This window comes from Maniola hyperantus, chromosome 8 (assembly GCF_902806685.2).
Source record: "Maniola hyperantus chromosome 8, iAphHyp1.2, whole genome shotgun sequence".
Lineage (NCBI taxonomy): Eukaryota > Metazoa > Arthropoda > Insecta > Lepidoptera > Nymphalidae > Maniola > Maniola hyperantus.
In genome coordinates this window covers 3716400-3742773 of record NC_048543.1, presented here as the reverse complement: position 1 = coordinate 3742773, position 26374 = coordinate 3716400, and the positions used below count along the sequence as shown (strand labels likewise).

Genomic DNA, 26374 nt, shown 5'->3' with positions numbered 1-26374 from the left:
TTGTCTGTCTGTCGGTCTGTCAAGAAACCTACAGGGTACTTCCCGTTGACCTAGAATCATGAGGCAGGTAGGTAGGTCTTACAGCAGGGGAAATTTCGGGAAAAATCTACAAACCTTGAATTTGTGGTTACATCACACAAAAAAAATTAAATTGTGGTCATGAACTAATAGGATTTTCAATGTTCGAAGTAAGATAACTAAGTATATCAAGTGGGGTATCACATGAAAGGTCTTCACCAGCCCGGCTAGTGTGCATTCTAAAACCGATTTTTATGCATCATAGTTTTTGAATTATCGTGCAATATATCGAAAAAATACGACTGTAGTACGGAACCCTCGTTGCGCGAGCCTGATTCGCACTTGGCCGGTTTTATCCTATCTAGATCAATAGAAAATAATGTACCTACTGAGAGTGGATTCGAATTAGGTAGGTAGGTATCTCTTTCTCAAAGCTCGATGTGAAGCTGCTGCCGCCCGCCCTGTATGTACATAACTACATAATATTACATAACTAATACAACTTGTCCCTTCACGCGGCCAAAGCCGACGGCAAAAGCTGATGAGCAAAAGTAACTTCGAATAACCTTGGAATAACCATTACTCACCTATTAAGTTGGTTTTTTCTTTAATTACGAGTTTGAGTTTTAAGGAAAATATTTGCCTACCTAATTATTTCTTAAAATCAACCTCGCTTGATGTGCTTATGCTGGTAGGTACATTAACCATAAAATATGAGGTGGGTCTTACCTATTACCTAAAATATAAAAACCGGCCAAGTGCGAGTCAGGCTCCCGCAACGAGGGTTCCGTAATTCAGTTGTATTTTTTCGACATTTTGCATGATAACTCAAAAACTATGATGCATAAAAATAAATAAAAATCAGCTTTAGAATGCACAGGTGAAGACCTTTCATATGATACCACACATGATATAGTTATCTTACTTAAAATACTAATTATTAGTTTATGACCACAAATTAATTTTTTTTGTGTGATAACCATAAATTCACGGTTTTCAGATTTTTCCCCTAATGCCAGCTATAAGACCCACCTACCTGCCAAATTTCATGATTCTAGGTCAACGAGAAGTACCCTGTAGGTTTCTTGACAGACAGACAACAAAGTGATCCTATAAGGGTTCCGTTTTTCCTTTTGAGGTACGGAACCCTAAAAAGTCGAACTTTATTATAATGTCAGAAACTTTTTGTTACCAAAGGCCTAGTCATAGAAGTGCCTAATCATTCGCGATTTTTTTTTATTAAATAATAATATTATGTAGGTAGGTAATATAAGTTTTATGACATGTCGAGTTTAATGGCCTCAGATATAACTACGTTAGTGGCTGGTAGGAACCTAATAGGCACCTATCTATTGGGTGTAACCAGAACGCTAGCAAAATCTTAGCATTATTGTTATATGTGTGTACTACCTAAACACAATCCAATACCAATAACCGTTCCTTGTATTCCTTATTCCATCCGAATCTGGAGCTAGCTAGTATGTACATAGAAGCTGTGATAGCATAGTGGTTAGGACGTCCGCCTTATAATCGGAGGACGGGGGTTCGATCCCGGGCACGCACCTCTAACTTTACGAAGTTATGTGCGTTTTAAGTAATTAAATATCACTTGCTTTAACGGTGAAGGAAAACATCGTGAGGAAACCTGCATGCCTGAGAGTTCTCCATAATGTTCTCAAAGGTGTGTGAAGTCTACCTATCCGCACATGGCCAGCATGGTAGACCCGTGCTCTGTAGTAAGCCGGTGATGGGTTGATCATGATGATGATGATGATGACTGATTAAGCTTGTTGTTTCTTGTATTCCTTATTCTATCCGAATCTGGAGCTAGTATCTTGGCTTACTATGTGAGTGAGAGAGGAGTCACGACCTTCAGCAATGGGACGACGCAGAGAGAAATAGTCATGTTTGTTCCAGGACAGAGGGCGTCAAAGGGGTCATCCACGCAGGAGACATGGTGTGCGAACTGGGCAACAACAGAGACTCCCAGAGAGATTACCGCAAGAAGACCAGCTACATCCTCCAGGACGATAGACTCAACCCACTGTTCACGGTCGCTGAGCTGATGCAGTTTGCGGCAGACTTGAAACTCGGGAATACATTGACGCCCAAATTGAAGAATACTGTTGTGAGTACATACCTACCTACTGTTACAAGGGTTTCCTCAAAAAGGTTTTTTTTAAAAAAATATTTATTTTTATAACTAAAAGAAATACTCTTTAATTGATTAATTTAACTTGAAAAATAAAATAATATGGAATTGAACACGGATATTGAAAGGGTCAAGAGACGTTTACCTGTTCAGAGGTCCAGCACGAACTGTCCGAGAAAGCTCAAAGCAACCCAAAAGAGCAGACTCATCTTCTGTGGTCAGCTCTTTTGGGTGCTAACTAAGGGTGTAACAATACATTAATATACATAACTAGCTTATGGTCGCGACTTCGTCCGCGTGGACTACACAAATTTCAAACCCCTATTTCACCCCCTTAGGTGTTGAATTTTTAAAAATCCTTTCTTAGCGGATGCCTACGTAATAAAAGGTACCTGCATGCCAAATTTTAAGCCCCGATCCGTCCCAGTAGTTTGAGCTGTGCGTTGATAGATCAGTCAGTCCGTCGCCTTTTCCTTTTATTTAAGTAGTAAGTATACCTCATCATGATCAACCCATGACCGGCTCACTACAGAGCACGGGTCTCCTCTCAGAATGAAAAGAGTTTTGGCCATAGTCTACCACGCTGGCCAAGTGCGGATTGGTAGAATTGACACACCTTTGAGAACATTATGGAGAACTCTCAGGCATGCACGATGTTTTCCTTCACCGTTAAAGCAAGTGATATTTAATTACTTATAACCCTGAAAAGTTAGAGGTGCGTGCCCGGTATTGAACCCTCGACCTCCGATTAGGAGGCGGGCGTCTTAACCACTAGGCTATTACAGCTTTATACTTACCTTACCTTAATTTGATTTTATGGTCCATTGTTCTGTAAACTTATATAAATAAATAAATAAATAAAAAAAATCTTTTTTATTCGAATAAACTTTTAAAAGTACTTTCGAATAGTCGGATGCATATACCACTGGTTCGGAATGCCTTTCCTACCGAGAAGAACCAGCAAGAAACTCGGCGGTTGCTCTTTTCAAATATTTGATATAGGTACAAGATTATGCCATGTATAAAATAGTATTTGCAGTCTTGTGCGTCGCCGGAACGAGCTGCAGGTCAAATCCACGCTCTTTTATCATTTAGATAATCTTCAATTGTGTAATATGCTTTTTTCAGGAGCATATTTTTAATAGATTTTTTAAACTTGTGCAAAGGTAAGTCCAAAATAGTTTGCGGGATTTTATTATAAAAGGTAATACCCATACCCACAAATGACTTTTGGACTTTCCTGAGGCGGAAGGTAGGAGCTGCAAGTTTGTCTCTGTTTCTAGTTAGCCTATTGTGTAGATCACCAATTTTCTTGTAACTAAGAATATTTTGTCTTACAAAAAAAAAAAAAAGACTAGGTAGTTTTTCCCCATTGGTAAAAAAAACGTGATATTTAAAGCAATAAGATCGTCTTTTGTTTAACATGACTAAAAAACATGCAAAATCTGTTATAAAATATAGGATGAATAACTTAAATTTATAACACCTAGGTATTTGGTTAAATAAGTATAATCTCTATATATAAAATGAATCGCTAAATGTGTTGCTGATCGCAAATCTCGAGAACAGCTGAACCGATACGAGGATGGTTCTTACGGAGAGAAAAATTAAAAAAATTTGAATCGACTGTTGCTTGCGGTCTTGTGCCATCGTTCTTTAGAATGGACCAGCTAGGTATCAGCTGTTATAGCTCATCCTCCCAATATATTTGCTGCCGGCGCTTGTTTCTTCCTCCGCCCCGTGGATACGGGATACCACTGCATCACTAGCATACCTATACCACTTTTCTTCGGTGTCTGACGTCTGTGCTGTGCACCCTGGTTCTCTCAATCACCTCTGATTGGTTGACACTCGCTCACTATTGGCTACAATGCATTGTTGCAACAAGAATGCCATAAATTCGGCCAATCACAACAATTGAGATTGTAATTATGATTGCGGTTTTTCCGCAATCAACCTGCTGGTTAATTTGAGCTATTGTTTTCAGATAAGGGAAGTGTTGGAAAACTTGGGGCTGACAGGTACTGAAAGCACGCGGTGCTGTAACCTGTCAGGCGGACAGAGGAAGAGAGTCTCAATAGCTGTGGAGCTCCTAGACAACCCGCCGGTGCTGTTCCTGGATGAACCGACAACGTAAGTAGCGTATTCAGATAAGGGAAGTGTTAGAAAAGACACAAAAACCTTTTTTTCGATAGGTACTGAAAACGTCTGCCCGGTGTGATCTCTAACATCAGAATACCTTCGATGAGATTGATGCGGATGAATCAATCATTTGCCTTTCCAAAATTGAAAATGTGTACCTTTTATAGCTTTAGCGGCATTAGCGCCTATGGTTCTTGTAGAATGTGGATCATTCTCTTTGTATGCGATCAAGGCGCACGGCAGTGTGCTAGGCCAAGTTCCTGCCTAGTGCATGCAGCGTGTCTATTTAGACGACGTCATATCATAGGATATCTTAAATGACTCGCCATAGATCCTCAATCGAGCTATCGAAGTTCTCTAAACGGAGTGCTATTTATACAAGTTCCAAGATACAACGTCCAGACCAGCTGAGTCCCACGGTGTAAACCGGAGAAAAATCTTCCTCTTTTTATGGCTAAGCGCACATCACCTGACCCATTATCATTCATCATCTGACGTTCCATTGATGGACATAGGTCTCTTGTAGGGACTTCCACACACCACGATCTTGCGCCGCCTGAATCCAGCTGCTCCCCGCGACTCGTTTGATGTCATCTGTCCACCTAGTGTGGGTCTTCCAACGTGCGCTTCTTGTGCGAGGTCGCTGTTCTAAGCATATTGGGATCCCAAGTCCCAACGTCTATAGATTTTCCAAACTATGTGCCCTGTTTCTATTGCCTTAGTTCATAGATAATTTTAATATTAATTGCAGGGGACTGGACAGCATGACGTCAGCACAGTGTATGGAAATGCTGAAGAACTTGGCGCGAGCCGGCAGAACTGTGATCTGCACCATACACCAGCCCACAGCCTCTGTTTACAATTTGTTCGATCAAGTATGTGCAACTGTATTTTCAGGGTTCCGTACCCGAAGGGTGCCAATGGGACCTTATTACTAAACCTCCGGTGTAAGCAATCGTCAAGTTTCTTGCTGGTTCTTCTTGGTTGGAAAGGCATTCCGAACCAGTGATAGATGAATTTGAGGATTCAAAAGTACCTACTTGTAAAAGTTTAACCGAATAATAATAGATTATTTAACATGGGGGTGATGTAGTCACATCACGGGCGCCTGGATAAATCCCAAGCGTAACGAGGGATGTCAGTGTAACTCCCGAGCGTAGCGAGGGTGTTGCATCTAGAATACTGAATGAAGTGCGGGATTTAGGGGCGCCCAAGACTAAAACAGTATAACGGCAGGCATTAGGTATAGTACGCGACAGGTCGAGATGGCAATCAGGGTGGGGACGCCCCGCACACCCGCACAGCCCCCGCGCTAACCTGAAGCGGGATAGCACGGGTGCCGTGCGGGTGTGCAGGACGTCCCTCCACCTCATACGCCGATTGCAATCTCGACCTGTCGCGTATTAGACCTGCACGTGGATATATAACCTTGACATTTTTTTAGGTAGGTACCTATACAGTTAGGTATTAGGTAGGTGAGCTAAAAGCTGTCGTGCAAGTCTTTTATTGCTGGTCATGATTTATCATCATAATGCAATGTTTAGGTAATAGCCTTCTTATAACTTCGTTTATTATTCAGGTTTACATCCTGGCCAACGGACTAAACATTTACAATGGGTCGAGCGCAGACACGGTCCCGTACCTCGCATCCGTTGGTCTGCACTGTCCCATGTACCACAACCCTGCGGATTATGGTACGTACTAATAAATACCGGACTGCTTAGCGGGGTGATTCGCTGGCTCTTCGTGTTAGGGATGCAAGCTATTTCAGTACCAAATTTGATCATAATCAGTTAAAGATATGGGCCATTAAAAATCCCGTGGGAACTCTTTAATTTTCCGGGATAAAAAGTAGCCTACGTATGTCCGTCACGGGTCTATTATTAGCTATCTCTGCCAAATTTCGTCAAAATGGGTTAAACCAGAGGCGGATTATCCCTAAGGCAAACTAGGCATATGCCAAGGGGCGCTAAGTTACGAAGGGGCGCGTTGGTTCGAATCCCAGAAAAAATAAAATTATTTTTGAAAACTAGTTCTTGAATTTACCATTTTTTTGTTTTGAATATATTAAAAATTACGCGCTCGCTTCGCTCCCGCTTTTGTATTATTCTTCTGTATTAATTGATGCATAACAAAGCCCACTCGCAACTCTGTCTAGATGTCTATATGCAGGGTTTTCAAATGCCCGTAGGAAGCCTGTCTCTGTTACTCATAGCTATGTGACGTTTTGTCGGTCTCAACAACAGAGACTACGCTCCACAAAAAATAATCGATTCCCTTTATTTCTTTTAATTCCAGTATTAGAAATAGCGAACGGCGAGTACGGTAATTTCAACGAGTTACTGGCAGCTAAGTGCAGTCGGGACTACGCTACCGAAAAGACAATAGCTTTGATAGCGGAGGAACCCAAGTTTTCCTGCGGCAAAATGGTGATAGTCATCAACAAGCCACACGAGTTGTACAAGTTCAGTGTACTGTTGCGACGGTGTGCCATTCAGCAGTATAGAGATTGGGTAAGTACCTACCCATAGTACGCGACAGGTCGAGATGGCAACCGAGGAGCCCCCGCCCACCCGCGCAGCCCCCGTGTTAACCCGGTGCGGGCGAGCGCGGGTGACCTGCGGTGTGTGTGACCCCCCCCCCCCCCGCGCCTCAGCTCGGAAAATCAAAGAGTTCCCACTGGATTTTAAAAAACATAAATCCACGCGGACGAAGTCGCGGGCATCATCTAGTTATTTATAAAATAAACGATTTTCTTTCTTCCTTTACTTTCAGACGGTGACACATCTAAAAGTATTACTGCACCTAGTAATCGGCGTTCTCCTGGGGCTGCTGTTCGAGCGGGCCGGCAGCGACGCCTCGAAGACGTTCAGCAACCTTGGCTACCTCATAGTCTCCACTGCCTACCTAACCTACACCTCGCTCATGCCCGGTGTACTTAAATGTAAGTAAAGAAATCACAAAGCGAGCGATTTCTGAAATCAAAATGACTACATAGAACAAGGGTTATAATTTATTTAAACACTGGAACCGATTTTCTTGTACACAATCTCTAAACTAAACTAAACTAACGGGTCTAAATCTAGTGCTATCCTTTTCCGCAAGCAACATTATGAAAGGGGTAGCAATAGATTTAGATGTGTCATTTTAGTTTAGTTTAGAGTTTGTGTACAACGGAATTTACCAAAATGTTTAATAAATAAAAAAACACTAAAATAGTTTATGTTTAAAACATGTATTAAAGCTGTTTTTGTATTAAACAGTAGTTATGTTCTTTAAAAAAAAAATCTTACCTACCCTAACTGGACTCAGAGCGTTAAACCAGTTCAACACACGCTAATGTGCCCAGCCAAGTTCTAATAAGTGAAGTCGTGCTCGGAGTATCTCTAAGAGCCCTTGCCCACGGTGACTTTTTGTAGCGATACAGTAGCGATGCTGTCGCGCGTCCGCATCGATACAGTCGCGAAGCGGTCGCTAGCTGTGTGCCCTCGCCCACGGTTTCAGATTCAGTCGCGATGCAAATGCGATATTGTCGCGCTTCTGTGTCGATGCAAACGAGAAAAAATGTTGCACTGATGCTCGGTTCTCTATTCACGCGCCACCCTCCCTCCGTACTTCCCCCGATTTCATGCGACAAAGTCGCGCGTTTGCATTGATACAGTCGTGATGCAGTAGCGCGTTGCAAATGCGACTAACACGCGTTAGTAGTGATGCTGGCGTGCGTTTAGTAAACGCGCGACAGCATCGCTACAAAAAGTCGCCGTGGGCGAGGGCTCTTATACACTATGAAATAACAATACTTTAGGAAAGGGATTAGGGAGATCTATAGTAATTTTTATTTTAAATATGAATAGCGAGAAAACGAGCAGGCAGGTCACCTCAAACCTGATGTTAAGTGATTACCGCCGCCCATGAACATTTGAAGAACCAGAAACACCACTACGCAGTTGAAGTGAGGAAAAAATAACTGTAAACTATAACCTGCGCGGTGGGTGATTCAGTGGAGGTCCATGGTACGAAATGAAGTGAGTTAGTTGATGTTAGGTAGTTTTAGAGTTAGTTAAATTATAAACTCAGGATCGAATTCGAAACCAACGCACATCAGTTGATCAGATAAATTATGTTCCCTAACTGATTGATGACTTACAGTTCGCCTCACGTAAGACCGCTGACTTTGTATTACCAAGTAGTCGAATTATTTATATCGATTTAATTATTTGTAAGTAAAGCGTAGAGGGTGTTAGGATTGGTTCTTTAGTCGTCCTTTGTTCCTGTACAGTAGGAGAGTTAAACCTATGCGTTGACCCGTCATCCCTTTAACTGTGCTATAGCGTTCGTTTTACCCTGGTAACTACGCCTGAAAGCCACTGTATAGGATTTTTTTTAGTTCCAGACGAGTTGCCAGTACTAAAAAAAGAAAATTTTAACAACTGGTACAATCTCAAGACTTACTATGCTGCGATACTCTTGACCAGTATACCCTTGCAGGTAAAACTTGATTTCTTTTACAAAAGTTACGTAGAATTAGGCAGAATGAATACGATTAGGTACTTAGGTAGCTATATTATACTGAGTAATAAAAGTAGTAGCAGTAAAAGATGCACGGCCTTAGTTAGCCAATAAAAAGGAAAACAGTGCATTCACTAATATTTTTACCCACCTAAGACTGCATTTACTTATCCCCTACTTAGCAAGAAATATAATACTTATAAATTGATTGTAGTCAAGCGTAAACTTTGGTAAACTTATAAACCGGCAAAAAGCATGCACAAATGCACAAGCTAATTCATAGACAACAGACACAGACAACAATTTTATAATAAAAGAGAAGATCCACATAATTTGCAATTTAAAAAAATACAAATATTTTAGATGCACGCCAGTGTAGTGAGCTAAGTTCTTATTTAGAAGATCTACAAAAATGATGATTTTATATTCTGTTATTTTCCAGATCTCATATAGTATAATATATTCCACTCCTTCGTACGTGCTAACGGGGCAGCCGATAGAAGTGTCCCGTTTCGCCATGTTTGTACTGGTTTTGGCCAACGTTACACTCCTCGCAGACGCTCTTGGAAATCTCATCGGTTCCTGCGTCAGCGCAGTAGTGAGTATATTTTAATATTACCTACTAAAATATCAATTACCGAAGAGTTATGTTTTTAGTATTTGTATGGGTTTCCTCAAAGCTCCCAAACTATTAATTGGGTTAAGTTTATTAATTCTTTACTCAGGAAGTACAATTGACACTAATTAAATTTTTGAATGTTGAAAAGCGACAGTTTTTCAGTTTTAGTTATGAACTTTTTGATATTGTTAAAATGTAATGTTTACATTTGTTTCTTTTAGAATGGCACATTTTTTGGGGCAATAACAACGTGTGCTATGCTGGTGTTTGCCGGTTTCCTTGTGCTTCCAACACATATGCACCCTGTGATGCAAGTCATTTCCTACATTTCTTTCCTCAAGTACGCGTTCGAGGCCCTCACACTCTCCGTCTATGCTTACAATCGCCCTCCACTGGCGTGTCCCGATGAAATCTTGTATTGCCACCTAAGGTGAGTAGTTTTCTAATGTAAAGGTTTTTTTAGTTGACAGCAGCTTTAATGTTTCGAACTTGGGACAACAACTTAGGTCGACAGAGACAAGTTTCCTAAACAAACAAGCAAACATCAACTAAGGCGTACTGTAAACTTAGAGGCTGTCACAGGACACTAAGACAAAAGGGCTATGTTATTTAAGACGGCTATTAACAATGGAAACCTATAAACATTCTAAAGACGGGATGTTCAACGAGTTAGCTATAGTGCTAATCATAAAATAAAAAATTAAGTCTTCAAATTAAGAACATAGGTATTGTGTTTTTTCATTTTATGTAAATAACTTTTTTTTTTGTTTACAGATATCCTAAGGAAATTATCTCTGAGTTTAGTTTTAAACAAGAACATTTTTGGATAAATATAAGTGTATTAGTGTTTATGCTGGTCAGCCTTAGGATAATAGCCTATTATACATTAAGGCGAAAAATATATAAATCAAAATAATGATAATGTTATATATTTTGTATTTTATAGTTAAATTATTACTTTTAAAATACACAGTGCACTCATAAACTGTGGTATTTGTGGCACTGATTGTAACATAATTTATTAACTATTAGCTACATATAAAAGGAAAAGGTGACTGACTGACTGACTGACTGATCTATCAACGCACAGCTCAAACTACTAGACGGAAATTTGGCATGCAGATAGCTTATGACGTAGGCATCCGCTAAGAAAGTATTTTTGAAAATGCAACCCCTAAAATGGTTAAATAAGGTAGGGTTTGAAATTTGTGTAGTCGACGCGGACGAAGTCGCGTGCATAAGCTAGTTGTAACAATAATTATGTTACAATCAATAGGTACTTATTTATATAATATGTACATATTTCTTGTATAGATATAAATAAATAAAAATGGTGTATTTTAATAATAATATTTAAAATTTCAGTGATATTTCAGCTGTGAAAGATGAAGTCCTGTCATTAACATATATGTATATTTTATTTTAGATAAATACCAACTTATACTTTTACTTATTGTAAAACTTGAATATTTAGGTCACTTGAATTGGTGATTTTTTTTAAAGTGGGATTGATTGGTAAGTACATATTATGAAGTAGGTATGTACCGTTAGTTTAAAAAAATATATAAAAACAAATCTTTACCAATACCTACCTACTGATATTTATTAACATGCGAGTGTGACTCCATCTTAACCGATATTTTTTACTGTGATATAATATGTAACTTTATATTTTTATACTATATACCTAGTAGGTATGAATTTTTAATTTTTAATGGATAAGTTGCATGAAGGTGTTTTAAGACTTGAATTTTTTAAGTAGGTACCTACCTAACTATACCTACTTTAGTTTTATTTTAATTTAAGGAAAAATACGTCAATGATCACGTTTTAAAATAGAATTAATTACTTAAATAATGGATAAGTTGCATGAAGGTGTTTTAAGACTTGATTTTTTTAAGTAGGTACCTACCTTACTATACCTACTTTAGTTTTATTTTAATTTAAGTAAAAATACGTCAATGATCACGTTTTTAAATAGAATTAATTACTTAAATAAGAATCACCTTTTACCTTGTTTAAGGGAAGATTTTGTGGATCTGGATTGAAGTTTGGATTGATTGTACCTGGGCACTTGTATTGTTCAATTAAATTGGGTGAAAACGCCATTGGAATTAAATAAGTACCTATAATGCATAAAAAATGAGATCTCTTCGTCTTCTTCTTATTTTGCTTTATGGCTTTCAGTAGTGCCACACCGAGCACAATGCACTTCGCCAATGTCACTGGTCACGTAGAAAAACTCGAATTTTAACTTTGTGTCAACTGTCATATCAAAAGTACGATTTTGCGATTTTAGTCCTTATTTCAAAGGTGAGCCGTACTTTTGGTTTTGACATCACAGACTACAGTTAACACATAGAGTTAAAATGGCAAGTGAGTTCTCAATTTGTACGGACTAAGTATACGCTTTTGGTGATATTAGATGTTTCATTTTTTGTTCATTTTTGTCTTGCATTCGGCATCTTTCACGCGCAATGAAACAAATTTAACTAAACGTGTCAAACATGTGAACATTCACTCCGAATGAACTATACTTACCTATCTAATATCACCATTACCAAATCTTTAAACTTTTATATTTCTTCATTCAAAACGTTTATTATAGGTACAGGTACCTAAATATTATTATTCTCCTATAATAATTTATGTATGTCTAAGCAATGGTACCTATCTTAATTTTATTGTTATGATTTAGACTATATTGTGAACTTGGTAGGGCACTACCGTGTGCTCTAGGTTGTCAACATTAAACATGTGAAAAAATTAGTTTCTTTTTACTTGTCCACTATATTATCACAACAATACTGTTCAGCCTTTATTGTACTTTCGTTTGTCATTTCAGTGCTGGAAATACTAGATGTTTGGCGAGTGCTTGTTTGATTATCTCCCGCAGGATATTTTTGCTTTAACAGTTTTAGTTCATACTTTTGTACTAGAGCATACATTTCTGATTTAGCTGCGAATAAATCACAGGGGTGAAGTTCTTTTAATATCGGTGCAAGAGATGCCAGAAATATGTCGACCGGGTGCTCATTTTGGCGAATCAAATAATCCATAACTTCTGATGAAGCTGTTCTAAAAGAAACTATATCCTTGCGTCCTCCTCGCGACCTACGAGTGCTTGAAGATATTGAAGAGTCACTTTGAGGAGAAGCTGGTGTTGGAGTTGGGGGAAATGTTAGCGAGCATTCATCGCGATATTTCGAACCAGTCTGTTCTAAATCCGAAACTAGCGACAGCGTCGCTTGAACTGATGGTGGAGATTCCGGAATATCGCATTCCACTATCATATTTTCGACATTTTCGATGTTATTTATATCGCCCATATATTTTCTTATAAATTGTAACTTCTTGTGGTACTTGTAGGGCCTGATCTGTTTTCCGCCTTGATCACTTCTAGTGGCACTTTTCAGAATACTCTTTCTGAAATTGTCCCTTATATTAAACCACCTTGTTTTACACGAATCGCCTGAAAAAAATATTCTATAAGTACAAATATCTTCTCTATATATAAAAATGAATCGCTGAATGTGTTGCTGATCGCATATCTCAAGAACAGCTGAACTGATTTCGCTAATTCTGTTTTTATAATATTCCTTAAAGTACCTACGAGGATGGTTCTTACGGAGAGAAAAATTTAATGTATTAACTTAGTAACTTAATACAGAAAAAAGCAGTTATAGCGTAGTGGTTAAGACATTGGCCTCCTATTCGAGAGGTCTGGGTTTGATCCTGGGAACGCACGTCTAATATTTTGGAGTTATGTACGTTTTTAGCAACTGAATACCATTTGCTTTCGGCGAAGGAAAACATCGTGAAGAAACCTGTATGCCTGAGAGTTGCCCGTCAATAATGTTCCTAAAGGACTGTGATGTCTGTCAAGCCGCACTTGGCCAGGCGTGGTGGACTATCGACAAATATCTTCTCATTCTTGATGAGGTTTGGCGATAGTCCACCACCTGCCTCCCTACCAGCAGGCCACAGCCTACATCGTACTTTTGACATGAAATTTGACACAAAAGTTAAAATGGCGCGTGAGGAGTTGAATTTTATGCGTTATCTAGGTAAATAGCTGTAAAGCTACGTACTACGTAGTAATAGGTACATCCAAATTCTTTGCTGTAAAGTCCGTACAAAATGACTTTTCATGCGCCATTTTAACTCTATATTATGTCAACTCAACTGTCAATTGTCAAGTCAAAAAACGGTTCACTCTATGGGCGTTTGTGCACTCATTCGTGAAATCACGGATTCCGTAAAAATACAAATCGAATGAGTAGTTAACTACCTAACTACGCATTTGTATGGCCACTTCGAAGAATCAGCGAATACGGATGAGTGCACAAAGGCAATAAAAGTAGTTTTTATGGCAGTGAGTTCACTTTTAAATTATTAAGGACTAAAATCGTACTTTTGACATGAAATATTTTGACAGAAAAAGTTAAAATGGTGAAAAGTCATGTTTTACGCTTCATACATACCGCTGAAGCCCAGTTTTCGGCCTATAGTATCATTCCAAATGGTTGATTTAAGATTGGTATCCATGTATTTTCTATGTGAAGGGTCATATAATGCTGGATGTTTTCGCACTAACTCTATTAGAATTTCGTCGTCCATCTTGCAATCGTGACCGGCAAAATATTTTTCGCAAAAAACTTACGTCTGATCACGGAACGCGTCGGAACATCACTGAACGTCACTGACACAGATGTGTTTATGGCACACCGCACAGACCACAAGAAACAAACAGATAAGTATGAAACAATATTAATTTTCATTGATATACGACCAGTGATACGGCATTGATACTGCATGCTTAAGGGCACGGAAATGCACGGCCGGGCGCCGCCGGCACTGACAAATAAATATGTGCGGATCTCAGGTGCGGATATGGTGCGGATAGAACTAAACGGCAACCCAGGAAACGTCACTCATCTTGACATGGATCATAGATGACACATGACACATGTCAGAAGAAGAGAAATGCTCGGCCACTTCCCATCATAGATAACACACTATAATATGTAAAGTGATCGTTAGGTATCGAGTTTGAGTTACGGTGTACCCATAGATTATCTACTATATTACTAGAGATAGATGTGCGACTTAAGATTTATTTTTCAAAGTTACGCGTGTGCTCACATCTAGAGGGCACTAATAGCGCGCTAGGCGTGCGAGAGCGCGAAAATTTAAATGCTATTTATAAAAGTACTTTACTAGCACATTTTATATTTTTGAACATGTTTTAAAAAAATATCAATAATTCCATTAACGTTTGTTTAAAACATGTTTAAAAATATATAATACAAGACTGACTCTTTAAGATACTAAATTATAAAACACTATACCTAGAAATAAAAAGGTTTTAAGGTTTTATAAAGTATTTTATTTTCATAAATTCGTAACTAGGTACATAAAATACATACCCAAATTCAAGACCCACGAGATTGGTATCGCTCAAATCCAAAATTTTTGGTTATTTACTTTTCGTAACTTTCATATTACTACCACAACTGGTGTATTTCAACGATCTTCAAACTGGTGATTGCAAATTTGACAATTCGTAACTAGGTATATATGTATTTCATCATCAGTCTTGCTTTCTAAATGTTGTCCTACTATCTCTTTTCATTGTTTAAATGGTTTCATAGAGAGGAGTAGCCAGGTTTTGGAAAGCCATGCAAACATCTGAAAAAATAGTAACATAAAATATGCATTAGTCTATACTTACTTATTGTACTTAATTAGTTGATAGTTGATACCTATAATATAAAAATAACTTAGTCAATAAAGTTCAAAAGAAATGTTGTAAGTACACTTAATTACAAAACAAAAAATTTACAGAATTAGTAGGTAGTTAATAATCCACAGCAATATTATAAATGCATAAGTGTGTCAACCTGTCTGTATGCCAGCTTTTTACAGTAAATTTGTGTAACCGTATATGATGAAAGTTAGTACAGAGATAGCTTGCATCCAGGTAAGGACATGGGCTTCTTTTGTCTTGGAAAAATCAAACAGTTCCCATGGGATTCTCAAAAACCCTAAATCCACGTAGACAAAGTGGTGGTCAGGCTATCTCTGTACCAAACAGATGATCTGTTTGGTACAGAGATAGCTTGCATCAGACGGTTGTAACTTGTAGGCCACTTTTATCCCGGAAAATTGGACTTCTCACGGGATTTCTAAAATAGTTTTTTCGAGCGGACGAAATCGCAGGAATTATATACCTAGTATCATGATAAAATACCTAATGTCCTAATGGTGCCTTAATGGTGCACAGAGTTTGACTCATTGAAGTAATTTTGAGTTAGATTACGAGTGAGCTGATTTTATACTTACCGAATTAGTCACATCCAGACACACATCGAGATCTCCGTGGCATTTTTCTGCACAAATATATTCACAGAAAAATCATTTCACAAAGCAAAAACAAGTCCGTAATCCGTAGCCGTGGTCAGTCGTTCAGGCATGAATCGAGTCCGTAAATCAATCCTTAGAATATAGTTATCGAGGTGGTGAAAGGAAATACAGACTACAGAGTCCTGTTATTAAAGCAGGGTCAGATAAATTTAACAGAAATATAAATATTTACTACAGTACACGAAAACATGAAAAGTTGGTTATAATCACAGAGGTTATAATTTATTAATGTCATTAAAATTACAGCAATGTGCCCGCCATCTGTTGACGTCTTTTGTAAACTGCTATCTATTTGTTTAGCCGTGCTCGCGCTTAGATGGCACCACAAGCGAATTTCAATTTGAGATTTTTTAATGTTCTGGAGTTGCACCCCTATGGGTGTACCTACCCATGGTGTACCTTTCATATATTTACAAACTACTCTGTGGTGTACCTGAAAAAATAGATGGCAGCACTTTCTATGCAATTTTTTTTCATGTGCCAATGTAGGGAAGTATGTTATTAGTCTGTGTCATGTCTGTGTAGGGAAGCTGCATATTCAATGTACTCTGTGAGCTGCACCCCCCTGCTTCCCACTCCCAGTCCCAGCAGCCCCTTTTTTTCTGGTCGGTGCTCCCACAGAGTACTTGGTAAATATAGGTGCCACCACACCAACCACACACACCTCCCACACGAATGTATATATTTTCATCCAAGGGCTGACCCGCAGTCCCCGACCCGCGCCTGTCTTGCGAGTTAAGACCCTGCGGCCTGCTGCACTTCTACAACCTACACCTTGTAGCTGGAAGCATGCTGGAAGTTTGCTTTAATAAAAAGTTATTTTATTAATACAAAAGTAATCTCAAAATAGTTTTAAAATCAGTTCTCTGAAAAAAAAATACGCTTACAATTAGTAAGACATGTATTATTTAATATTCTATTTCCTATAAAAATAATATAACTTATTTTGTTTATGTACTTGGAAGAAGTGTTTTAAAGTTGTGGTGCAAAAGCTGTTATTGGCGAAATGTAAGTACTAATCATGTTATAATGTATAGAAAAATAGGACTTTATGAATAGCATACAATTATTGAACACCAACAACTATTTGAATTTTTTGGTTAGAAAAGCTTAAAATTTATAATTTTACTGAATGTATCTTACTTTCTGCTTCGCATTCGTCAGTGCTAAGGGTTGATCCCTTTCCGTTAATCATGTAATGATAGGATCTGAGAACCCACTACATTATTATATTATCCCCAGAGAGCTCTTACCATTATCCTCTACCACTAATAATATCTCTTACCATTAATCAAAATAGTGAATATAACTGTAATGAGAGAAGAATTTATCTCACAAAATGAGTAATAGATAAGGAAGTAAGTAAGCTGTTTTTAGGGTTCTATACCTCAAAAGGAAAAAAGGAACCCTTATAGGAAAAAAGGAACACTTCGTTGTCTGCCTGTCTGTCTGTCTATCTGTCTGTTGTGTCTGTCAAGGAACCTACAGGGTACTTCCCGTTGACCTAGAATCATGAAATTTGGCAGTTAGGTAGGTCTTATAGCAGACATTCAGGGAAAAATCTGAAAACCATGAATTTGTGGTTACATCACAAAAAAAATTAAAACGTGGTCATGAACAAATAATTAGTATTTTCAACATTTAAAGTAAAATTACTATTCCAAGTGGAGTATCTGTAATGATGCTACTGGTGGTCAAAACTAGAAGGGAGCCAGCGTGGCAGGGTAGGGCGATTTTATTAAACCCATACCCTTTATTTGTTTCTAAGCAGCTTTGTACCAGAAAGTTAAATTATTTGGCAGCACGGTTTTACCAGTACTTATATTCTGGTTTGCTAGTTAGTCTCCATTAAGAAATCGAAGGTTTTTTAATTCAAATAAACTTTTACAACTACTTTTGATCCCTCAAAAGACTCTGCCACTGGTTTGGAATGCCATTCCTACTGAGTTTGACATTGGCGCCGATTCTCTTGTACAAAATCTCTAAACTAAACTAAAATGACACACTATCTATTGCTATCTCTGTCATAATATTGCTTGCGGAAAAGGATAGCACTAGATTTAGACCTGTTAATTTAGTTTAGTTTAGAAATTGTGTACAAGAGAATCAGCCCCACTGATGTGGCAATTTGATCACGAAAATATCATATTCTATCTACTTTTCAGGATAAAACTTCTCTTAATTGCTCTGCTCTATGTCATATTAATTTCAACGGTGAACCTGAGCAGTGCAACTTATTATCAGATATTAGGTGTGTCCAAATCTTCCTCTACCCAAGAAATACGCCAAGCGTACAAGAAACTGGCTGTGAAACTACACCCTGATAAAAATCCTGTAAGTATGCATTTATAAATATAGACATAATAGCGACAGACAGACAGACAGAATAGACGCGACAGGTCAAGATGGCAATCAGGGTATGAGGCGCGGGAACACGCGGACGAAGTCGTGGGCATCAGCTAGTGCATAAGTAAATGTTAGAAAATACTAGAAGTGTCAACAATTTAATGTGTTGAAATCACAGACCAGTGGTTGAAATCAAGTGGGTGGTACTTGTGTGGGTGGCTTGGACTTGACCGACTGTGTGGTTTACAAGCTATGAATCTAATGCAAATTAAATTACTTTATCTCATGGACCACATTAGGTTAATCAATGTGGATTTTTTGTATACCTACTTGCCATGGTTTTTGAAAAACATCTACATGCAACATCTAGGTAGGTTAGGTACACATAGATATCAGAAATTATTTATGCAAGTATGTAATTTCACGCTTTTCTTATTAAAAACGTATATAAAGCACACTTTGTACGGTTACTTAAGCGATAAGAATTAAATTATTCTTGTACCTAACTATGTTCTTTTAAAAAAAAAATTATTGTTTTTCTTTTAAAATAATAGTCACCCGCTAAGAAAATATTTTTGAAAATTCAACTCCTAAGGGGGTGAAATAGGTGTTTGAAATTTGTGTAGTCCACGCGGACGAAATCGCGAGCATAAGCTAGTGATAAAAATATTTTTATTCAATTAAAATTTTACAAGTAGGTAGGTACTTTTGAATCGTCAAAAATGCATCTACTTACCACTGGTTTTTTTTTTTTTTTAACTTATCTACCACTGGTTCTGAATGCCTTTCCTACCGAGAAGATCTTCATCTAAAAATAATTATTTTAAACATATAAAACGAAAAGGTGACTGACTGACTGATCTATCAACATACAGATCAAACTACTGGATGGATCCGGGCTGTAATTTGGCATGCAGATAGCTATTATGACGTAGGCATCCGCTAAGAAATGATTTTTGAAAATTCAACCCCTCAGGGGGTGAAATAGGGCTTTGAAATTTGTGTAGTCCACGTGGACAAAGTCGCGAGCATAAGCTAGTCTATCATATTAAGATAATACGATAGAAGATAATAGACATTGCTAATATTCTTTAAAAAAACTTTTTGTTCTAGAATGGAGCCGAACAAAAGAGGTTTCTAGAAATCACAGAAGCGTACGAAACTCTCAAGGACCCAGAGAAGAGGCACAAGTATGACCTGTATGGCTCACAACAGTCGTATACCAGGAAATACGACTACCATTCGCAGACAGAGTACAACAACTTGTACTATAATGGGCTGTATCACGATGATCCGTTCGTTGAAACCTTGTCTGGGGGGAGTTTTTGTGAGTATAGCTCAAAGTGTTAGACAAAAAAATTCGATCATTGACCTTAAAATACTATGATGTATGCTATTTTTTTTTCTACTATGGAAGGATAAAACCGGATAAAACAAAATCCTGTATTTTGCAAAAGTTCATGATATATCCCCTTTCACGGCACATCCGTTCAACCGATTTTGACGGAATTTGGTACAGATATAGCTTGCATCTCTGGGAATTACATAGGCTTTTTATCCCGGAAAATCAAAGAGTTCTAGAGTTAAAGAATCTAGTTGCAAATAAAACATCTGACTGACACTAGAGGTCAACGTACGTTACGGAAGTAGGCCACTCGGGAGTCAATGCTTTTGAAGTACGGAACCCTAAAAAACCGTTATTTTCAGATGCATTTTTGAGTGAAGGCTTGCATTTTGTAAACTTCTATTCACCATTTTGCCCGCCTTGCCAGAACTTGGCCGATGCCTGGAAGAAATTAGCTGAAACTTATCAAGGAATTGTAAGTACTGTACCCCTAATATATTATAGTTCTCGAAAACGAACTTCAATGGCAAGTTCCTCCATACATCTGAAGTAGTGATGTGCCAGATATCCGTATCCGCAGGGCCGGCTTAAGCATATTCGGCGCCGGGGTGCGAAAGTTAGTCTGCGCCCCGCCCCCCATTAAAAGTATCTAATAATTACCAGCACACATAGGTATAGTGCGCGGCAGGTCGAGCTGGCAATCGGGGTATGAGGCGGGGGGACGCCCCGCACACCCGCACGTCACCGGCACTATCCCGCACCAACGGAAAAACGGAACCCTTATAGGATCACTTTGTTGTCTGTCTGTCTGTCTGTCTGTCCGTCTGTCTGTCAAGAAACCTACAGGGTACTTCCCGTTGACCTAGAATCATGAAATTTGGGGAAAAATCTGAATACCGTGAATTTAGGGTTAGATCACACAAAAAAAATTAAATTGTGGTCATGAACTAATAATTAGTATTTTCAACTTTCGAAGTGAGTGACTATATCAAGTGGGGTATCATATGAAAGGTCTTCACCTGTACATTCTAAAACAGATTTTTATGTGTGACATATGTAAACCTCTTTTCTTAGTTTTATAAAAAAGAGAACCATTGTCATTGTCATAAAATAACAAATAAATGATTCCTACATATTTTACAGTGGCGACTGGATGGAAAATAAAGGGAAGATGGTTTCACCCAGGAAATTAGGGGAATTCGATGTCGTGAGTGGGAACTGGGCATCATACTGCGAGCGGATGGAAATGTATTTCATAGTGGGCGAGGTGAAAGAGACCTTAAGGGTACCTACTATGATATCGATGGTCGGGGACAGGGCGTACGAGCTGATGGTAAATCTCTGTAGCCCGGATAGACCAGGTGATAAAACTTTTGCCGAGTTAGTGAAGATAGTGGGAGAACATTTACAACCAAAACCATCAATATTGGCTGAGCGTTTTCGATTTAGGCAGTATCGTCAGCAAGAATCAACTTCGGTCTCACAATACGTCGCAGAACTGAAGGAACTATCACGTTTTTGTGAGTTTGGAAATAATCTTAGCGAAAATTTGCGAGATCAGTTAGTGTGCGGCTTACAGAGTGAAGTCATTCGTCAAAGACTCTTTGCCGAAGAGACTTTAGATTTTAATCGCGCAGTCAGGTTGGCTACGACATTCGAAGCCGCGGAGAAAAACGCACTTGCAGTGGAAGTCGGAATAGGTATCAGCAGACCAAAATCGGAACCAGGGAAGACGGGAGAGACGCTACGAGGAGCAGCTGCGAGTGTCAGCGAAACTTCATCAAAATCATTACATCGTTTTCGAATTAGTGCATGCGATCGATGCGGGGATCAGCGGCATGGTAAAGATGACTGTCCTTATAAGTTTTTTGAGTGCAGCCGATGCCGACGGATCGGGCATTTGCGACGACGATGTCCTGATGACCCAGGAGCAGGATCTGCAGGGCAAAATGCTGCCAGTGGCTATAACCGATCGCGGCGCGGCGGTCGCAGCTACGGAATGCGTTGGGGAGCAGGAGCACAGCGTAGAAATCAGGGTGCGGGCATTGCATCGAGGGGCCCGAACACGGCGGGCACGAACCACTGGCGGGACGAAGACCCGGCTTGGATGGAGTCGGTCGGTTCGGACGACGTCAACGAAGAAGAACCTGTTTATCAGATATCGCTAAGGGACTATAAGCCGGTTAGCATAATAGTGTTATTAGACGAGAAGCCTTTGGTTATGGAAATTGATACTGGTTCTGCGTTGTCATGTATAAGCAAGCAGACGTATATTGAAAGGTACAAATACCTACCGTTAAGATCCTGTCGGTTAACGTTAACTTTTTATGATGGCACAAAAATTAAACCTCTAGGGTATATTTCAATTAAAGTGAGGTATAAAGATCGCATGAAGGTATTAGATTTATATGTCATTGATAATGGGACGACGTCATTATTAGGGCGTCAATGGTTAGCGGAGTTAAACATTGACGTGCCTAAGTGCAAAATTAATAATTTGCGAGTACAGGAGTCTGTTAAGAATAGATACGTGGAGGAAATATTTTCCAGGTTTAGTGAATTAATCGACGGCGGGCTCGGGCGCTATACGGGCGGGCGCGCCACGCTGCACGTGCGGGAGGGCGCCGTGCCCGTGTTCTGTCGTGCGCGCCCCCTCGCGTATGCGCTTCGGGAGCGCGTGGACGCCGAGCTGGACGCGATGCTGCGTGCCGGTGTCATCGAGCCGGTTGACACGTCGGACTGGGCCACCCCGCTTGTAATTGTGAACAAACCTAACGGTGCCATTAGGGTTTGTGCCGATTATAAGGCTACGTTGAATCGTTTTTTATCGGTTGATAAATATCCAGTTCCTAAAATAGAAGATCTACTGGCCAATTTGAACGGTTGTCAGTATTTCAGTAAAATCGATCTTTCACAAGCGTATAACCAGATCGAGTTAGATAATAAGTCAAAAGAATTTACGGTGATAAATACTCACCGGGGTCTGTTCCGTTACAATAGATTAGTGTTTGGGTTAGCTTCAAGTCCGGGCATATTTCAAAGGATAATGATAAATTTGTTTAAAGATATTCCGAATGTGGTAACTTTCTTAGATGACATATTAATCGCAAACTCTTCACTTGATGAGCATAAGGATACATTAAAGAAAGTACTTACTAGGCTGAAGGAATGCGGTTTTAAGATTAAAAAAGAAAAATGTGCATTTTTCGAGAGTCAAATAACCTATTTAGGGTATGTAATAGAGGATAGAGGTATTCGGGTTGACCCAGATAAAGTCAAGCCTATTTTAAATTTAACGGAGCCAAAAGATGTTTCCGAATTAAGATCATTTTTAGGGATGGTCAATTTTTACGGTCGTTTTGTCAGGAATTTAAGTAATTTATCACCATTATATAATTTACTAAAGAAAAATCATAGTTGGTTTTGGGGGATAGAAGAAAGGAATTCATTCAATAAGGTTAAAAGATTACTGGCGAGCTCTGCGGTTTTAGCGCATTACGATGTAAATAAGCCGGTTATATTGACATGTGATGCGAGTGCGCTTGGGATAGGCGCGGTGTTAGCGCAGCGAGGCGCAGACATCGGCGGGGGCGAGCGACCGGTCGCTTATGCATCCCGATCGCTGTCGGCGGCGGAAATAAATTATAGTCAGATACAAAAGGAGGCTCTTGCAATTATTTTTGCCGTTAAAAAGTTTCACCAATACTTGTATGGGCGCCGATTTATATTACGAACGGATCACAAGCCTTTAGTGAGCATTTTTGGGGCTGAGTCAGGTATTCCAAACATGACAGCTAGCAGGCTTCAGAGATGGGCGTTAATTTTGTCGGCATACGATTTTTCAATTGAATATGTAAGTACTGATAAAAATACAGCTGATTGTTTGTCAAGGATGATACAAGCTCATAGAGAAAATAGTGAATCTCAAATGAGCGAATGTCCCGAGCAAACGTATTTACATTTTGCTTCAGAAGCTTTATTACTTGATTATAAAGAATTAAAAAAATTTACTTGCCGAGATCCCATCATGGGACGAGTATTAAGTTACATTAGGGACGGTTGGCCTACGGAGGTAGAAATAAAAGAATTACGGCCATTTTTCAATCGTAAGAAGGAGTTATATAGCGAACTAGGATGTCTCATGTGGGGTCATAGGGTCATAATACCCGTTGAGTGCCGAGATAAAGTGTTGAAGGAACTTCATGACTCGCACATGGGGATAGTTAAAACTAAGGCATTAGCGAGGAGTTACGTATGGTTTCCGGGAATTGATGAAGCGTTGGAGGCGATGTGCCGCGCGTGCGAGGTTTGCGCCGCAGTGGCCGACGCGCCGCCGGCGCACGCACCGCACATGTGGCCGTGGCCGAGTCGCCCGTGGACAAGACTGCATATCGATTGCTTGGGACCTATAGCGGGGGTTACTTATATGGTGGTAGTCGATTCTAGTTCCAAATGGATTGAGGTAGTAAAGATGGGTTCGATCACAGCGAAGACTGTAATTAATAAATTAAGAGATATTTTTGCTAGGTTTGGTCTTCCAAAGCAGTTAGTTAGTGATAATTTTGCTTCGTTTCAAAGCGTGGAGTTTGGAACTTTTCTAAGTCAGAACGGGATTGAACAAATTTTTTCAGCGCCGTATCATCCTTCGTCTAATGGTGCTGCGGAAAATGCGGTTAAGATTTGTAAAAGAGTAATAAAGAAAGCTCTTATACAGGGTGTAGACGTAGACACAGCGTTATGTCGTTTTCTATTATTATATCGGAATACCGAGCATAGCACGACAGGAGAAAGCCCAGCCAAACTGTTACAAGGCAGGTCATTACGCACGCGTTTGGATAAGTTAAAGCCGGAACGGGAGGATATAGTTCGGTCTGCCCAGGCACGTCAAGAGTTTGCGGCGGGAGGAGTTGAGAGATCGTTCGAGGTCGGAAGTAGGGTGTGGTACCGAAACTACGGAACAGGCAATAAATGGTTAAAAGGGGATGTCATAGGAAGAAGCGGGAGTACAAATTATAAGCTGCGTACTGGAGAGGGAACTGAGATATTTAGACACGTCGATCAGATTAAAAAATGTTCGGAAATTAATTCAAATATCGGTAATTCAATTAACATTGGAACTGGTGATAGACCATCAGCAGCGGGACGGTCCAGGGGCGCGATGGTGGCAGTGGCGTTGAGCTCAGCACCCGAGGAAGGGCCGCAGGAGAGCGGCGGGGAGACGAGCTCCGGGTCGCCCGGTCGCGCGGCGCCTGAGCCCAGCACTAGCCAGCAGCCCGAGGTAGCTGTAGTGGACAGGGCGCCTCGCGAGTCTGTTCGTAAACGAGGGCCGCCAAGACGTTTTGGCATCGATGATTTATATAGTTAAGATAGTAAGGGAAGTTATTGTTTAAGAAGGGAGGTGTGACATATGTAAACCTCTTTTCTTAGTTTTATAAAAAAGAGAACCATTGTCATTGTCATAAAATAACAAATAAATGATTCCTACATATTTTACATTATGCATCATAGTTTTTGAATTATCGTGCAAAATGTCGAAAAAATACGACTGTAGTACGGAACCCTCTTATATAATACCCTCGTAAATAATTAAATTTAAAAAAAAAAATATTAATTAATCATCCTGCACTGAAGTTTTTTAGGCAACCCATATGCAATATATTTATTGACATTAAATTGAATATAAAATACGTTTCATCCATTAACCAGCTCGGTGAAGGTAGCAGGATAAGGTAGAAGGAAGCAGGATCCTATACTATATGTACTTAATACTTTAATTTCTTTCAGATTAAAGTTGGTGCTGTCAATTGCAAATATTATAACTCGTTTTGCTATAATAACATGAGGATTGGTAGCTATCCAACGTTATTATTCTATCCGAACGTAAGTTTGTTTAATAATTTTACCTACACTAGTTTAAAAAAAAATTGTATCTTATTTGTATCTTGACGGAGTCGCGGGCATAAGCTAGTTATATAACTAGTTTATGCCCGCGACTTCGTCCGCGTGGACTACACATAAGGCATTGAACTTAGTAAGTATACCTACAAGTCCGCTATTTTGAAAAAACCTCGTTGCGATCGGCGACGGCTAGTGATAAAACATGCGTAAGCAATAACCGAATCCGGCCCGAGTTTTTATATCCGTATTTTCACGGATTCAGAACAGATGAGTGCGTAACCGCTCTAAAAGAAATTAGTTAGTTTAGAGTTTATTTATGTAATAATTATTATAATTTTTTAATTAACTTATTTTTAGTAGTAAAATTACCTGACATTTTATTCGTATGCGGTGATTACCTTTAATTAGCTCGTCATGTTATCTAAGAACTTTTGTATTTTTAATTTTGTTCTTGATATACATGATTAGCTGTTGGTGATCCTAATAAATGGAAAAAAAAGAACTAATAAATCAAAACAGTTCATTATTGATTCATTATTGCTTTTATTATTTCAGGGCAAGAAAGGCAACTACATTTATTACAACGGTGCACACACCATGGAGGCCTTAGAAGACTTCGTAATGAAGTTTGTCAGAAGCAGAGTTCACGTACCGACAGTCACTCAAGTGCTGAAGAACACGGACAAACCTGTTTTGTATATAGTGGATGAGGACAGTTTCAACGACATCTCCCTGACACGACTGGCTTACCATCTTGTGAGTGTCATCAATCATCATCATGATTACCAACTTATACGGGAGCGGTGTGCGGGCTCGACCGTACCAAAGGGAGATCTCACACCGAGCGGTTGGTGTGTTCGGAGCGCCAGCTGGGCCGGTTGTATCTTGAAACTTCTTGATATAGTGCAGATTGCAGAAA

General features: G+C 39.3%; 1 protein-coding gene across 1 annotated transcript in view; it reads left to right on the top strand.

Annotated features, from left to right (window-relative positions):
- LOC117984316 (dnaJ homolog subfamily C member 10-like) overlaps nucleotides 1–26374 on the top strand; it is a 67700-nt gene that overhangs the window by 15699 nt on the left and 25627 nt on the right. Inside the window, exons 3-16 of the mRNA XM_034970951.2 lie at nucleotides 1936–2146; nucleotides 4158–4303; nucleotides 5064–5187; nucleotides 5892–6006; nucleotides 6611–6825; nucleotides 7088–7256; nucleotides 8700–8800; nucleotides 9264–9419; nucleotides 9662–9870; nucleotides 18032–18200; nucleotides 19326–19539; nucleotides 19920–20032; nucleotides 25342–25437; nucleotides 26011–26211. Coding sequence (XP_034826842.1) covers nucleotides 1936–2146; nucleotides 4158–4303; nucleotides 5064–5187; nucleotides 5892–6006; nucleotides 6611–6825; nucleotides 7088–7256; nucleotides 8700–8800; nucleotides 9264–9419; nucleotides 9662–9870; nucleotides 18032–18200; nucleotides 19326–19539; nucleotides 19920–20032; nucleotides 25342–25437; nucleotides 26011–26211 — 2239 coding nt within the window. The remainder of the gene's footprint in view (nucleotides 1–1935; nucleotides 2147–4157; nucleotides 4304–5063; nucleotides 5188–5891; nucleotides 6007–6610; nucleotides 6826–7087; nucleotides 7257–8699; nucleotides 8801–9263; nucleotides 9420–9661; nucleotides 9871–18031; nucleotides 18201–19325; nucleotides 19540–19919; nucleotides 20033–25341; nucleotides 25438–26010; nucleotides 26212–26374) is intronic.